At 34.9% G+C, this 14,699-nt stretch overlaps 1 protein-coding gene across 1 annotated transcript; it reads right to left on the reverse strand.

Moving 5' to 3' along the window:
• Nucleotides 1-2,156: 2,156 nt before the first annotated feature.
• LOC105046588 (BI1-like protein) lies at nt 2,157-5,498 on the reverse strand. The gene is made up of 4 exons (NM_001319911.1): nt 5,195-5,498; nt 4,953-5,066; nt 2,527-2,684; nt 2,157-2,426 (listed from the first exon to the last, which is right to left on the reverse strand). The coding sequence occupies exons 1-4, from the start codon at nt 5,448-5,450 to the stop codon at nt 2,220-2,222; spliced, it is 735 nt and encodes a 244-aa protein (NP_001306840.1). The 5' UTR covers nt 5,451-5,498; the 3' UTR covers nt 2,157-2,219.
• Between the last annotated feature and the right edge of the window lie 9,201 nt (nt 5,499-14,699).

Below are 14,699 nucleotides of genomic sequence, written 5' to 3' on the forward strand. Positions count from 1 at the left end.
CTATTTGTATCAAGTTTGGGCTGGAGTTGGACCGTTTTGGACCAACTGCTAACGGTCGCAGGGAAGGGGTTGTTTTCCTTGTTTGGTTGAAAGACGGGGTTTTATCTTTAGCTTTGAGACATATGTAGATAGATTAATAATATTTTTTATTAAAAAATTTTAAAAATATCATAAAAGATTTTTAGTTGATATTAAAAAATATTATGAAATATCAAAAAATATTAAAGAGATATTCAAACGATATGTCATATTAGACAATATCAAAAAATATTAAAAAATATTAGAAAAGATTTTCAATTAGCTAATGTACGGTATTAGAGAGTATCGGAAAAATTTCTACAATATGTTTTATATGTACTAAAATCATAGGATTTCGATTCTGTTTATTTCTTACACATGGGATTTCAATTATCTACATCTTTATATTTGTGTGTGTGTATATATATATATATTATTCTAGTCAATACAAAATTGTAATAAATTTTTCTACTCAATTTTAATACATCTGAAAATCTTTCTTAATTTTTCTTGATATTCTCTAATACTTTTTAGCACTAAAGATAAAAGTGGCCCAGATAATATCCATCCAGATCGTATCCAAATTTATTGGGATATAAACAAAAATTTAAACATTCGACTAATATTTGTATTCATATTCGCATCCATATCTATTAAAAAAAAATAGATATGGATATGAATAGACAACTATCTGATCTGTATTCAATTATCCGATTCTACTTTTAACTCTATTTAATTTTATATAGTACTTATTAAGTTTTAAAAAATATATATAATCATATTAATATGCTATCCGACTAATATTTGTATTCATATTCGCATCCATATCTATTAAAAAAAAATAGATATGGATATGAATAGACAACTATCTGATCTGTATTCAATTATCCGATTCTACTTTTAACTCTATTTAATTTTATATAGTACTCATTAAGTTTTAAAAAAAATATATAATCATATTAATATGCTATTAACTTCATCTTTTTAGTAATATCTTTAATTTTACAGTCAAAGTTTAATTATTCAATTTATATTCATATTTGTATCCATACTTTCAATATCTGATTTGTATCCGTTTAAAATAAATATGAATATAATTTTTACATTCAACTAATATCTATATTCATATTTATTTTCATCAAACAAAACAAATATGGCTATAGATATATTGATATCCAGCCGTATCTAATCCAGTTTTAGTCCTATTTAGTGCTAAAGATATAACACCTATTTGAGGATGATAACGGATTGGATATGGATCAGATCTGCCAATACTTATACCCATCTGTAATTAAAAATCTTATACCTATATCTTGCAATTAAAAATCCAATACCTAACTCATAGTTAAAAATCTCATGCGATCCAAATCAACTTTGGACATTTTATCTAGCGCTCATACCTATCTTGGGATTTAATTGGGTCTAATAAAATTTACCCTATTCAGACCGGATTCGGTGTTTGCTTCCCTACTTGTATACTCACTTAGGCAGTTTTTGTGATCATGCCCATTTTTGTTAATAACTTTATTATAACTTAGGTACTACAAGCTCCAAACACAAACAACCTTTTTAGAAGAGGATAAAATTACATCGACAATACATCCAACCTTCTCGAATCTTGCAGTAGTTAAAGCCTCGGTCACCGTGACACCCGTTTTAAAACATGCTTGATCGGATGCCATCAATCAACATATAATCTCATCCCAACTGATTCCTCATGATGCAACCCAGCATTGTCACCAATCCAGCATTTCTGGAATGTTTCTACTTCCTACTTGCCTTTGTACACTTCTGGAGGAAGAAAAAGCACAGAATTTTCTAATATAACAGGTCAGCAAAACAGAATGAGAAGTAGAAATGAATGCATTGTGAAAGCCACACAAAAGGAAATTTAATCAATCCGTCCCAACAGATTGGCTATTCCCTCCTCAAGCGATTTCCAAGAACAGGTACCAGATTGCACCACCGTATCGCCACAGAGAATTTTATTCTCGGCAAACTTTTCATTGTCTTTTGGATGAGACTTTAATATCAGGTGACATCTGAATTAATAAAAAACAGGGTAGAAAACTGGACAGGACCACATGACCTCAATACTCATTAGGAAGACAATCCACAGCTTTAATATAGATAACATCTGAATTCATACATAGCAAATGTTAATTCGATATTACATGCTTGGTCAGCTAACTGTGTATATTTCAACTATCAGCTGCTCGGAATAAAGTAAGCAGAGAAAGAAACAGGTTGATGATGTCAAGATACAGCGCAACAGCAGCCCATATGTATTCATCATATGAATAGCGTTTGATCAAGTTGTCAGTGTCGTAAATGATGTATCCAGAGAAAATGATTGCCGCCAACCCACCATATATCATGACAGAAATCTTTCCCAGTGGGAATAACATCTGTAAAACAAGCAGATATGCACCCAATTGTTAAAAATATGCGCAGATAAAATAAAAGAATGACACAAAATGGTGTAATCGTCTAATGGGTATAGTTTACCTGAATGACAGCAAACACCAACAATACCAAAACAGCAGCAAACAGGAAGGGGCCAAGGAAGTTGAAGTCATGGCCTCTCCTTGCTGCCCAGAATGTGTATAGAGTAAGACTAACGACCACCGCTGTGGTGAGAATAGCAGCTTCCAAAATGACCTTCCCTGTTTGCAGAGAAGAACTTTTAGCATCAAGAGCACATATCTTGACAATGCCAAAATCAAAGACACGCTAGAAAAAATGGATTTCAGAGCCTCTTACGAAGATCTTATGACTTACATTGAACAAAATACAAATTCTACTGTAATATGGGATTCCTAATTACAAAAGATATAGTGAGAAAAAAAAAATTTAATACAGAAAATCCAGCAACTGTCTTACAGATCATTGTCAAAAAAAAAAAAACAAAAAAGGAAGATCCTACAGCAGATACAACAGGATATCAGACCAATGCAAGCTAATTTAGATCAACCCACTATGTGTTCTTAATCTATCTTCACCATTTTAATCTCTCTCTCCTTGTGCATCAGTGCATGCATTCATGCATCAACAGACATAGCCCATAAGCCCTCACATAAGACAAAATGGCATGTACAAGCCAGAGCTGCTGAACTATGTGAAAGCTGATCGATGTTGAAGTATAAAATTATCCTTCAAATGTTGGTGCCCATAATGTTAGGTAACCAATCTGCAGCACTATCGAAAGTAGAGGTGAAAATTAAACTTGCATGAAGCTCAATCATCAAACTTTTGATGCTTTCAGTCAGATTCAGTCTTGCGCGTGCGTGCGCACAGAGAGAGAGAGAGAGGGGGGGGGGGGAGGGGAGGGAGAGAGAGAGTCTTTACCATTTCCAAAGAAATATAATTAACCCCTAAATTTCTAATCCCTTCTGAAGACAGATGGCTTATGTTAAAAGTATCAGCTTATAGTTATATAATACTCAGAGAATTCTTAACAAACAGAATACCCCCAAGGCTGCTGTTAAGGAATGTTAAACAACATCTTCATATCTAAAGTTTGCAACTTGATACAACCGATGTCCACCTGCCTACTGCTGATCTAAGCATCATTTTTCCTTGATAGGAGAGTGCTACCTCTACCTCACAAGCAACCATGGGTAGCCATGAAAGCACCTACCCGTATCAAGGATTTACTTCATTTCTTCAATAGTATGTCAAATTATTATGATGGAATTCTTTCAAGAAACGAATGCTTTTTCAATTGAAACAGATACTGTTATTTATCTACTTTTGGTGGATGGGACTCTTTAACTCCCAAAGTTGCAAATATTGTTGCTAGTCAGTTGACTGATGAGCTTTAAAAGGATCCTAGTGAAAGATATAGCAATTAAAACCCCCAACAACCAATCACCTAAATCAAAAACTGATTTTTTTTTTTTTTTTGAGATAACATATCCATCTCCTACCATTGAAACCAAACAAGTTGTTTCTTTCTAATTAACAAGTATCCGCCACTTCCAAACTTCCACCTACAAATAGAAACAATGCTAGCATGTAAATAATCACCTCTTATACAAATTTCCAGTCATGAGCAAATCAACCCACAATTCAAAGTTCAAGCTGCTTTTTCCAGATTGCAGCAAAAACAATGGAAAGCTTGAAACATCCTGATACTCCAATCCTACACTGACACAAATAATTTCTTATAAAAATTTGGTTTTATTGCCTCTTATACCAAAAGTCGGAGTACATGTAGTGACTAAAGTTAGAGCCACTCCGACACCCAATCTCCATGTAATACGAAATCAAACAAAAGCACTTCAAAGAATTAACTTAAGGATAAAGCGTTCTTTCACCAACAACAAGAAGCTAGATTTTATACCTCACCACTTGTAAACACACAAGAATACTGTACTTTTATCCATAACCATAACATTTCCCAAAAGGAAACTTCATAACAATCATCTAAATATCCAGCTTTTGAACAACTGAAAAACAAAGAGCCTTCTTTAAACTCTTCTTATCAAGAACAGAAGAAAAGGCGACCTAGTGTGAGGCTCCCACCACTGTAGGGTCTGAGGAGGTTCGGATGTACGCAGCCGTACCCCTGCATGTGAAAAGGTTGTTTCCTAGTTCACAATCGAGCAATCTTACTGTTGCGCCAGGGCTCACTCTGAACTTGAACTATCAAGAACAGTTTTAGTAAAATCTTCTCGCAAGGAATTCAGTTCAAGTTGTTAGTGACATGGAGTACTCCTGGATTAGGGTTTCTTTGTCGCAAAGAATTCAGTTCAAGTTGTTAGTGACATGAACTATTACTGGATTAGGGTTTCGTTCCAAATTCATAATCAATGCTCATTCCAGCAACAATTTTCCATGCATGATGAAAAATTGGGGGCTATCCACCTAATAAATCCATGAAACAAAAAATTCTTTCCACCAACAAAATAGGATAAGGAATTAGATGTTACCACTTGTGAACGCGCATGTCAATCCAACAGCGAAGCTTATCGACGCCGTGAACAAACCGAGGAGAAGGAAATTCACCGGATGCCGCTGGTGATAGTAATACAGAGGACATAAAACTGTAGAAATTCCACAAAAAAATCAATTTTCTTCTTGTTTAGATAAAAGCCAGATCGGAGAGAGGAACGGAGTAAAAAATAAAGCAACAAAAAAAACCAGAAATTGAAGCAAAATTCATAAAGGATACCAATGAAGGGGAGAATCAAGAGAAAGATGTAGAGGCCGAGGCCGGCTCCGGAAGAGACAAAGAAGTGTGAGATGGGTCGGACGGTGACGACGACGGAGGCAACGGCGACGGTGAGCGCCATCTGGGCGGTCAGGATCACGTAGATCTTCCTGATGAACGCCCACCGGAGGTCGGGACTCTCCAGCATCATCGGGTAGAGCAGCCGCGGCCCGGCCTCCAAGTCCCCATCCTTCCCGTCCGACGGACGATGCCACATCCTGTCGCTCGAGATCGAACCCAGATCACAATATTGAAGAAGATGAGGGTTTCTCTCGCCGATCGGGCGAAGATTTCGATCTTAGGATTAGGGTTTTAAATTGACGAGGAAGGCAAGAAGGGAAGACCAGGAAGGCAAAAGCCGGAGGGAGGGAACAGGTACACGGTAGCCCCATTGGCTACGTTATACGTGGCAAATACTTTGTTGACACGTGGAAAGAGACTCAAATATACGCCTCCTATTGTATGCACCAGGTTAAATTGGACCGCGACAAATCCCACGGTGGATAACACGCCACGCTATCCCTTGCATGCAATGATTTCCCGCAATCCACGAGTCATGCAATCGTTCGCTGTGGGGTTTGAAACGATGAGTATATGGGCATCCAAACGGTATGCTACACGTGTCCGTTTCAAAAGTCGGGCCCATGGATGATGAACCTCTGAAGGCTGATTGCTGTGCTGAGCGGGTTGTCCGGTATATACTTCGCCTGAACAGGACGCAAGCGGGCGACGTTGTTGCGGAGAAATTATTGACGAGAATGGTTCCATCACTTGTATTTTGAATCATTCAATAATAAATTTACATATTATCTAAAAAAATAATTTTATTATTTTAAATAATAAAAATTATCTATTGATCAACCATAATTAATAGAATTTTTTTTTTATATTTCAAATTTTCAATCATAATAATATAACTTTCCCGCTGATAGATGATGTATTGAGTTGTTATTATATAGTCTATGATATATATGGCAGCACTGTGCTAACCAATAATTTTCCGTTGCGGATGCTGTCAGTCCACGAGTTTTAGGTCAAAAGACTAAGAAATCGGACGGATGTGTTTTCTTGGTGATCTATACCTGCGGAGTGCTGGAGCTTTATCTTTCTCCGGCTACGATGGTGGTATAGCCATTGGCCATTAAGCGGACCCACAGCTGCAGTCCCCCACAGCTGCATAGGACTGCAATGTAAAGTTGGAAGAGAGAGAGAGATATGTATCGTCGTCCAAATAAACTATTAATGTAGGCCACCACGCAATGACGGTGGCTCTCGCTTTGGACACCAGGGTACCGAGTCTCAGGCTCATTAGGCAGGGAGGTGTTGGTGAGAAATTTAAATTTTGAAAACTCAAAATTTTCAATTCAATTATCATCAAATATTATTTCATATTATTTTTAAAATTTTTAATCTCACATCTAAATGATAAGATTTTTTATATTTTTTATATGAAAAATAGATTTGCCTATATCCTTGAAGAGGTTTGAAAGAAAATCTTTAATATGCATGCGCGAACCGAATTAAACTGGATTGAACATAAAAATTATTTTATTTTATTTTTTAATTATTATTTTAATTTTTAATTAGTATTTTAATTTTTTAAATATTATGATTTTAATATTTTGAACGTTAAAGTTTATGAACATTATATCTTTAATTTTCTGATCAGTTAGACTTTTAATATTTTGAACATTTGGGCCTTTAATCATTTGAACATTGGAGCTTTAATTTTGCTATTTAATTTTCGTGGCTATAAAAGGCCCCTTGGATTCTCATCCGTTATCGATCAAATAGCAGTTTGCTAAGCTTCATCTCTTCTTTTCTTCCAAACTTTTCTTCTTTCTAAATATTTTTTTTCTAGGTGCTGAAGAGCCTTCATCAACCTCTCGATGATCATGCTCGTAGGTAGAGAAATATCGATCGTACTTGGGATGGTGTTTTTAGGATTTCCAATATGAAAGATAGAAATACACCTTAAGACAGTGCTTCGCACGCTTCCGGTTCAATTTTATTTTGGTTTCGCGATATATTGTGAGTTGGTTTTCATCTTTTGTAAAACAGATTATTGTATTTGTTAGTTTTCTTACACTAAATCCGGCTTACTGTTCTAACAATTTAAGGTGTATTTCCCGGATTATGTTTAAGAAACTAACAAAGTGCTAATCCAGTTAGATAGTTATTATATATCTATTAGAATTAAAACTGGATTAGTACTCTATAGATATAATTGTCTGATTTAAGTTATTCAAAATTTACTTACTAGTTTATATCTAGTTTATAACAAAGTGCTATTTTATATCTACTTCATTTTGTTGGATTAAATCCAATAATTATAAAGTTTAAATATTTTTTTAAAAAAAAATATTTAGTAGAATTTTTGGGTTTCTTTTGCAGCTCATCTACTTCATTTTTTCTTCTCTGATTCCCTTCATTAAACTTTCTAGAATGGATAGTGATGAGGCCTCTAGTCTCAAGTCTAAAAAATTTCATGGCTCGGGGTTTGCTAGATAACAAAAACATTTAGAAGTCTGGCTCATAACATTGGATCTTATATCTGCTTTAGAAAAAGATCTTCTTATCCTTCAAAATTAGATCCAGACTCTAAATCTACAATAGATAAATCTTCAGAAGAAATTGACTTTCACGGTAGGTTTAGGATTCTTAGTTGCCTTTCAGATGAATTGTATGAAACCTACAGAAAATATAAAAATACTAAAGATCTTTGGTATGCCTTAGAAGATGCCTACATTAGAGATAATAAAGGTACTTAAGGATTTACTATAACATATTTTAATAATTATAAAATGATAGATAGTATTTCTATTAATGATCAAATCCATCAATTTCAAAATTATATCCATGAGATACATAGAAGTGGTTCTGTGCTAGATGAAAATTATCAAATATCTTATATTATAGATAAACTACTACCTTCCTAATCTAAGTTTATCCAAGAACTTAGAAGAACTCAAGGAACCCTTAGCCTTAGGTCAGTCATTCAATCCATTAGAATAGAAGACCAACACCGGCTTAGGAAGGCTAAGGAGAATCAGATATAGACTAAGGTAAACCTAACTAAGGTTGAGTCTCATGATAAGAGTCAAAACTTTGAAGACTATCAGCCTAGACAATTTCAAAATTGCAACTATAAACCTAAGTCTAGAAATTTTAAGAATAAAGATAAAGGTCCTAAAAATAAGTCTAAACCCTATCAGCCAAAAGGGAATAAGAAGAAAAATGATGGAAGGTTTTGTTATGTTTATGGCCGAAACAATCATCTAGTTACTGAGTGTTACCATAGGAAGAAACAAAACGTCACCACTTTCCAGAATTGTCAATCAAACCAGCCTAAGTCTCAGGTTAATATGATAGAGGCTGGATCTTCAAATCTTACCTTTAGGTCAGTAATCTTTGTACCTGCTGTTAATCTTATCTTGTCAAGTTTAGATTGGTGGTTAGATTCTGGTGTCAATGTTCATATTTGTACTGATAGGGCTTGATTTTGTTTCCATCAGAACTCAAATAGAGAAAGTATAATTGTAGGTGATGGGACATATGTTAGCGTGCTAGGAGTTGGAACTATCAAGTTACGACTTACATTTGGAAAGACACTAACTCTACACAGTATTCATCATATTTCTAAAATTCGTAGGAACTTAATAAGTGGATCTTTGCTAGTATAGCTAGGTTATAAAGTTGTATTAGAATCAAATAAAGTTGTAATTTCTAAAGGAAAAATGTTTGTTGGAAAAGATTTTGTATCTGAAGGTCTTTTCAAAATCAATGTGCTGCCTCTTTAAAATTTTTTTTAATCAATCTGATGTAATAAATATTGAATCTTATGACATGTGGCATGGTAGACTAGGTCTTGTAAATCATAGGTCAATTATGAAAATATCCTATCTAAATTTAATCTCTAAAATCAAAATTGATCATAGTAAATGTGAAATCTGTATTCAATCCAAGCAGTCTAGAAAACTTTTTAAATTAATTTCAATTAGGGACATCCAAAAATTAGAACTTATCCGTAGTGATGTTTGTGACTCAAATAGGAGACTAACAAGAGGTGAAAGTCGATATTTTATAATTTTTATAAATGAGTTTTTTAAATATTGTTACGTCTATCTCTTAAAAATCAAAGATGAAGTTCTTAATAAATTCAAAATTTATAAAGCTGAGGCTGAAAATCAACAAGAAAAAAAGATTAAAATAATAAGATCTGATAGAGGAGGTGAGTATACTTCAAATGAATTTTCTTTATTCTGTGAAGAGCATGGAATAATTTATGAAGTTGCAGCCCCATATTCACCTCAATCTAATGGTATGACTCAGTGTAAGAACCGAATCCTACTAGATATGGTCAATGCCATGATTTTAAGTTCTGATGTATCTCAGAACTTTTTTGAGGATGCTCTTCTATCAGCCCTGTTATATTCTAAATAGAATTGCACTTAAAGATAATGAAAAAACTCCATGTGAACTTTGGAAGGGACATGTACTTAGGCTAAGTTACTTCTGAGTGTGAGGGTGTTTAGCAAATATCGAAATTCCTGAACCCAAAAGGAAAAAAATTGGACCTAAAACAGTAGATGCTATTTTTGTAGGATATTCTCTTGATAGCAACATTTATAGGTTTCTAGTAGTTAATTCTGAAATCACTAAAATCTCAAATGATACCTTAATTGAATCAAGAGATGCATCTTTCTTTAAGAAAATCCACCCATTGAAAACTTAAGTCTAGTCAATTCTTTAACTATTCAATATCTAGTTCCTCATTAAATCTACCTTCCACATCTCAATTAGATCATAATATCTTAGAACCTAATCTTTCTTCTGAACCTAGGAGTAAGAGAGCTAGAACTGTAAAAAATTTTGGTGAAGAATTTATAACCTTCATGGTTGAAGAAACGTCGACAATTTACCGAGATGCTATAAGCTCTTTTGAAGCTCCTTTTTAGAAGGAGGCTATAAATAGTGAAATAAAATCAATTATTGAAAATAATACCTAGATTTTTACTAATTTACCTCCTGAAAACAAACCTTTAGGATGTAGATGGATCTTTAAGAAAGAACTTAGGGTAGATGGATCTGTGGTAAGGTATAAAGCTTGGCTTGTAGCTTAAGGTTTTGGGCAAAAAGCTGGCTTTGATTTTTTTGACACATATTCTCTTGTTGCTCATATCTCTACTATCTGAGTTCTTCTTACCTTAGCTTCTATTCATGAACTTCTTATTCATCAAATGGATGTCAAAACTATTTTTCTTTATGGTGATTTAGAGAAGAAATCTATATGAATTAGCCTAAAGATTTTTTCGTGCCTGATCAAAAAAATAAAGTGTGCAAGCTAGTTAAGTCCTTATATAGACTTAAGCAAGTATCTAAGCAATGGCATAAAAAATTTGATAGTATTATTTTTTTTAATGGTTTTCAAATCAATAACTTTGACAATTGCCTATATTATAAAAGTTTTAATGATCGTTGTGTTCTTCTTTGTCTATATATAGATGATATACTCATACTAGCACTAGATATTGATTTAATTAATGATATCAAAACTTTATTATCAAATCATTTTGACATGAGGGATCTAGGTCAAGCTAATATAATTTTAGGCATGAAGATTAATACATCTTGTAACTCTTATTGTCTAACTCAATCACATTATACTCAAATGATCTTAGATAAATTTGGATATTCTGTTCATTTTCTTTTGTCTATACCATATGATCCTCGTAGTCAGTTAGTAAAAAATACTGATAATTCTATAAATCAAGAAAAATATACTCAAATAATTGAATCACTTTTATATCTAGCTAATAGAACTAGACCTGATATTGCCTTTGCAGATTCCAAATTGAGTAGGGATACAAGTAACCCTAGCATGTCTCGTTGGATTGCCTTAGAAAGAGTTTTTAGTTATCTTAAGGATACTATTTCTTATAAGCTTAGATTTGTTAGCTATCCAGCTATTTTTGGGGGCTATAGTGATGCCAACTGGATATCTGATTCTTTAGATATTAAGTCTACCTCAGAATATGTCTTTATTTTTTATGGTAGTGCTATTTCTTGACAATCTATAAAACAAACAATAATAGTTAGAAGTACCATCGAGACAGAATTAATAGCCCTTGATATCACATCATTAGAAGCAGAGTGGCTCAAAAATTTATATTCATCCATTCCTTTCATACAAACTCCTATTCCTTCTATTTCTATTCACTGTGACTTTAGAGCTGCAATTGACTTCTGTAAAAAGAAACTCATAAATTCTAAAACAAATAGACATATAAAGTTAAGACAAAGTCTATAAGATGGCAACAAAAGTATGACATAATAGTATTAAATTTTATAAAATCTGATCAAAATCTTACTGACCGTCTTACTAAAAGCTTGAATAGGACTAAAGTCCTTAAGCCATTGAGGGGGATGGGGCTTTACCCATAATAGAACCTTCAATAGTGAAAACCCAACCTCTGTAATAGGAGAGCCCTTGAAGGAGGTTCAATGTGGTAATAATAAGCTAATTGGTTAGTCAGAGAGCACATGTGATTTGTTTGATATAAGAATTATAGACTTTATCCCATTTCTATGGTGTTTAGTGCTCCTATGTAGTGGTAAGGAAAAGCTGTAGCTCTGAATGAGACCCAAGGTGGTATTTTTCACAAGATGTAATTCTACACACATCCCTAGAGGGGCTTACCTATATGAGAATATCTGTACATGGCCGTAGATATGAGATTTGGGCAATGTCTAGTAACTCTCATAAAAAATTAAGATACTTGTGCAGAGTCATTAATGCACAGACTAGTGATGAAAGATCTCTGTACTGTGTGTGTGATAGTTGAAGTCTGAATTTAAGGAACGTAGTTCAAGACCTGATTTACTCCATTTCTTTCGGATGGAAACTATTCACACTAAGTAAGATTAAGTCATCTTACCCATTGCATAGTATAAGCATCTTGAAATTTATATTATTTTATTTAAAAATTTTGAGTTTTGTGAAGGTTTGTTGGTGGGAAATTTAAATTTTAGAAACTCAAAATTTCTAATTCAATTCCCTTCCAATGTTATTTCATATTATTTTTGAGTTTTTTAGTCCCACATCGGGAATGAAAAGATTTTTTGTGCCTTTTATATGAGAAATGGGGTTGGCTATGCCCTAGAGGCATTTGAGGAGGTTTGAAGAAAAATTTTTAATACGCATGCGCCAGTAGATCCGAATCGGACCGGGCGAGGCGTGGGCATGGGTGCTGGTGCGGGTTTAGCACCTAACCAGCCAACCCGAAATTATTTTATTTTTTAATTATTATTTCAACTTTTAATTAGCATTTTAATTTTCTAAACATTATGATTTTAATATTCTGAATGTTGGAGTTTATGAACGCTATGGGCTTTTAATATTTGAACATTTGGGCCTTTAGTCATTTGAACGTCGGAGCTTTAACTCTGCTGTTTAATTTTTGAACGTTGGGCTGGCCCAACATCCAGAATTGCTATAAAAGGCCCCTTGGGTTCTCACCTAGTATCGATAAGCTCCATCTCTTCCTTTCTTCTAAGCTTTTCTTCTTCTTAAATATTCTTTTTCTCGATCGTGCTCATAGACAGAAATATCGGTCGTATCTTGGAGTGGTGTTTTCAGAATTTTCAGCACCAAGAATGAAAATATATCTTAGAACAGTGCTTTGCACGCTTGGTGTTCAATTTCATTTTGATTTAGCGATATACTATGAGTTAGTTTTCATCTTTTATAAAACTGATTATTGTATTTGTTAGTTTTCTTACACTAAATCCGGCTTACTGGTCTAACAGGAGGCTCCCGATGGTCGGTTTGGCCACCAGGCAATGACAATGGCCGGCGGCTTTGACTGCGGCAAGCACATGCTGTGGTTGGGTACCGGAAGGAGGAGTGCCTGTGATAGCGGCGGATAAGGGAAGGAGAGACAAACAAAGAAAAAGGAGGAAGCCAGCTGCTGTTGGAGTTTTAGTTTATAAGAAATTGAAATTTAAAAATAAAGTCAATCCTATCCGTAATTGTTGGTTGTTCTAAATGTTTTTAATTTGGGAATTTTTATCGTCACCCACCGTGCCGTATGTACATGTTCACCGCAACCACCACCTAATCTTGCTAGAGACAAGGTAAGCACCGTCTCTAGTTCTTCCAAATTCCTCTCTCCAAGATTTCTATCAAGGGGAGCGTTGTCTTAATTTGACAAGAAATCGTCGAATCATTCCCGATCTAGACCTTCTCTATTTGGGACCTTTTGTCTAGCTGCTGTCGTCGGTGTCGTCCGTCAACACTTTCCGGCCATGAAAAGCCGCTGCCATCGCTGTCCTTCTCGGTCTCCTTTCCCCCTATAATTCTTCCTAGAAGATGGATCAACCCCTCCTCTGTTTTCATTTCTTTTCTCTTCCTCTGCCGGTTGTTCGTCACTGCTGGCCGCTGGCCAATCACCGTTGGTCTTTGCTATCTGTCGTCGTCATGGCTGCGGCTCTCTGATGATCACCACCACCCCTTCGCTGTAGGTCCCCCTGTTCCTTATTTGAGGAAGCCACACAGGGTCTCTTCCTCTTTGGGCTCCTTTATCTTTCTCCTTTTGTTTTGATGGAGGTCCTCTACCTTGATCGACTTATCGCAGAGGCCCCCGAAGTTCCCTAACGGCCATGGTATATGACATCTTACACCCGATGTCTTTCTCGAGCATGGCTAGATGGTAATGTCGTCATCTTTGCTTTGGGTTGTGTTACATGATTCCACTTAGTTTATAGGACACCACCCACTGGTCATTGACCTATAATTGGGCTCTATCCTTCTTGGACCTATTAGGATGTTATTTTAAAATTTATTATGATTATATTTTTATAAAATATAATTTTAAATATTAGATTTTGAAAAAGATTTTCCGCATTAGTTGGATTTGCATGTGCTCTCAAAAAAAAAGTAGTGTTGCGGCCAATCCCATGTTACGACCGTCAATGAAGAAGAACACCTGCAAAAGAAGTCCGTACTGATCGAAATTGTGTCCGATGGAGATCCTCCGATGCTTAAGTCAGTGAGAAGTGGTGAACAACAGATAAAGTTTTCAAAGAGACAGAGTATCAACCCAAAAGTCCCTTACCTAATGCTATTCATTTACCTCCTTTTATAGACGAGTTGTTGGTAACCGTTTGTAATAGTTAGACACATGGATCCCACTTATTTCGGCACTACGTGATCGTAGGGTAGATAGCTATACCCACCACTGATCATGTTGTAGTTATTATGCACTTTCTGCGCTAGCGATTTTTGATATACCAACTCTATGTCGATAGTCTGAATGTGTCGACCGTATGTCGGCAATTGTAAAAGTTTGAATGACTATCGATCAGCTACTCTGATATATCGATGATCATCGATTTGAAGTCAGTTGAATTGCCGTAGTCAAGGTATTTGCCGGAGAGGTTGAGAATAGTTGACTATTAGTCGGCT

The sequence above is a fragment of the Elaeis guineensis genome, chromosome 6, assembly GCF_000442705.2.
Source record: "Elaeis guineensis isolate ETL-2024a chromosome 6, EG11, whole genome shotgun sequence".
NCBI lineage: Eukaryota > Viridiplantae > Streptophyta > Magnoliopsida > Arecales > Arecaceae > Elaeis > Elaeis guineensis.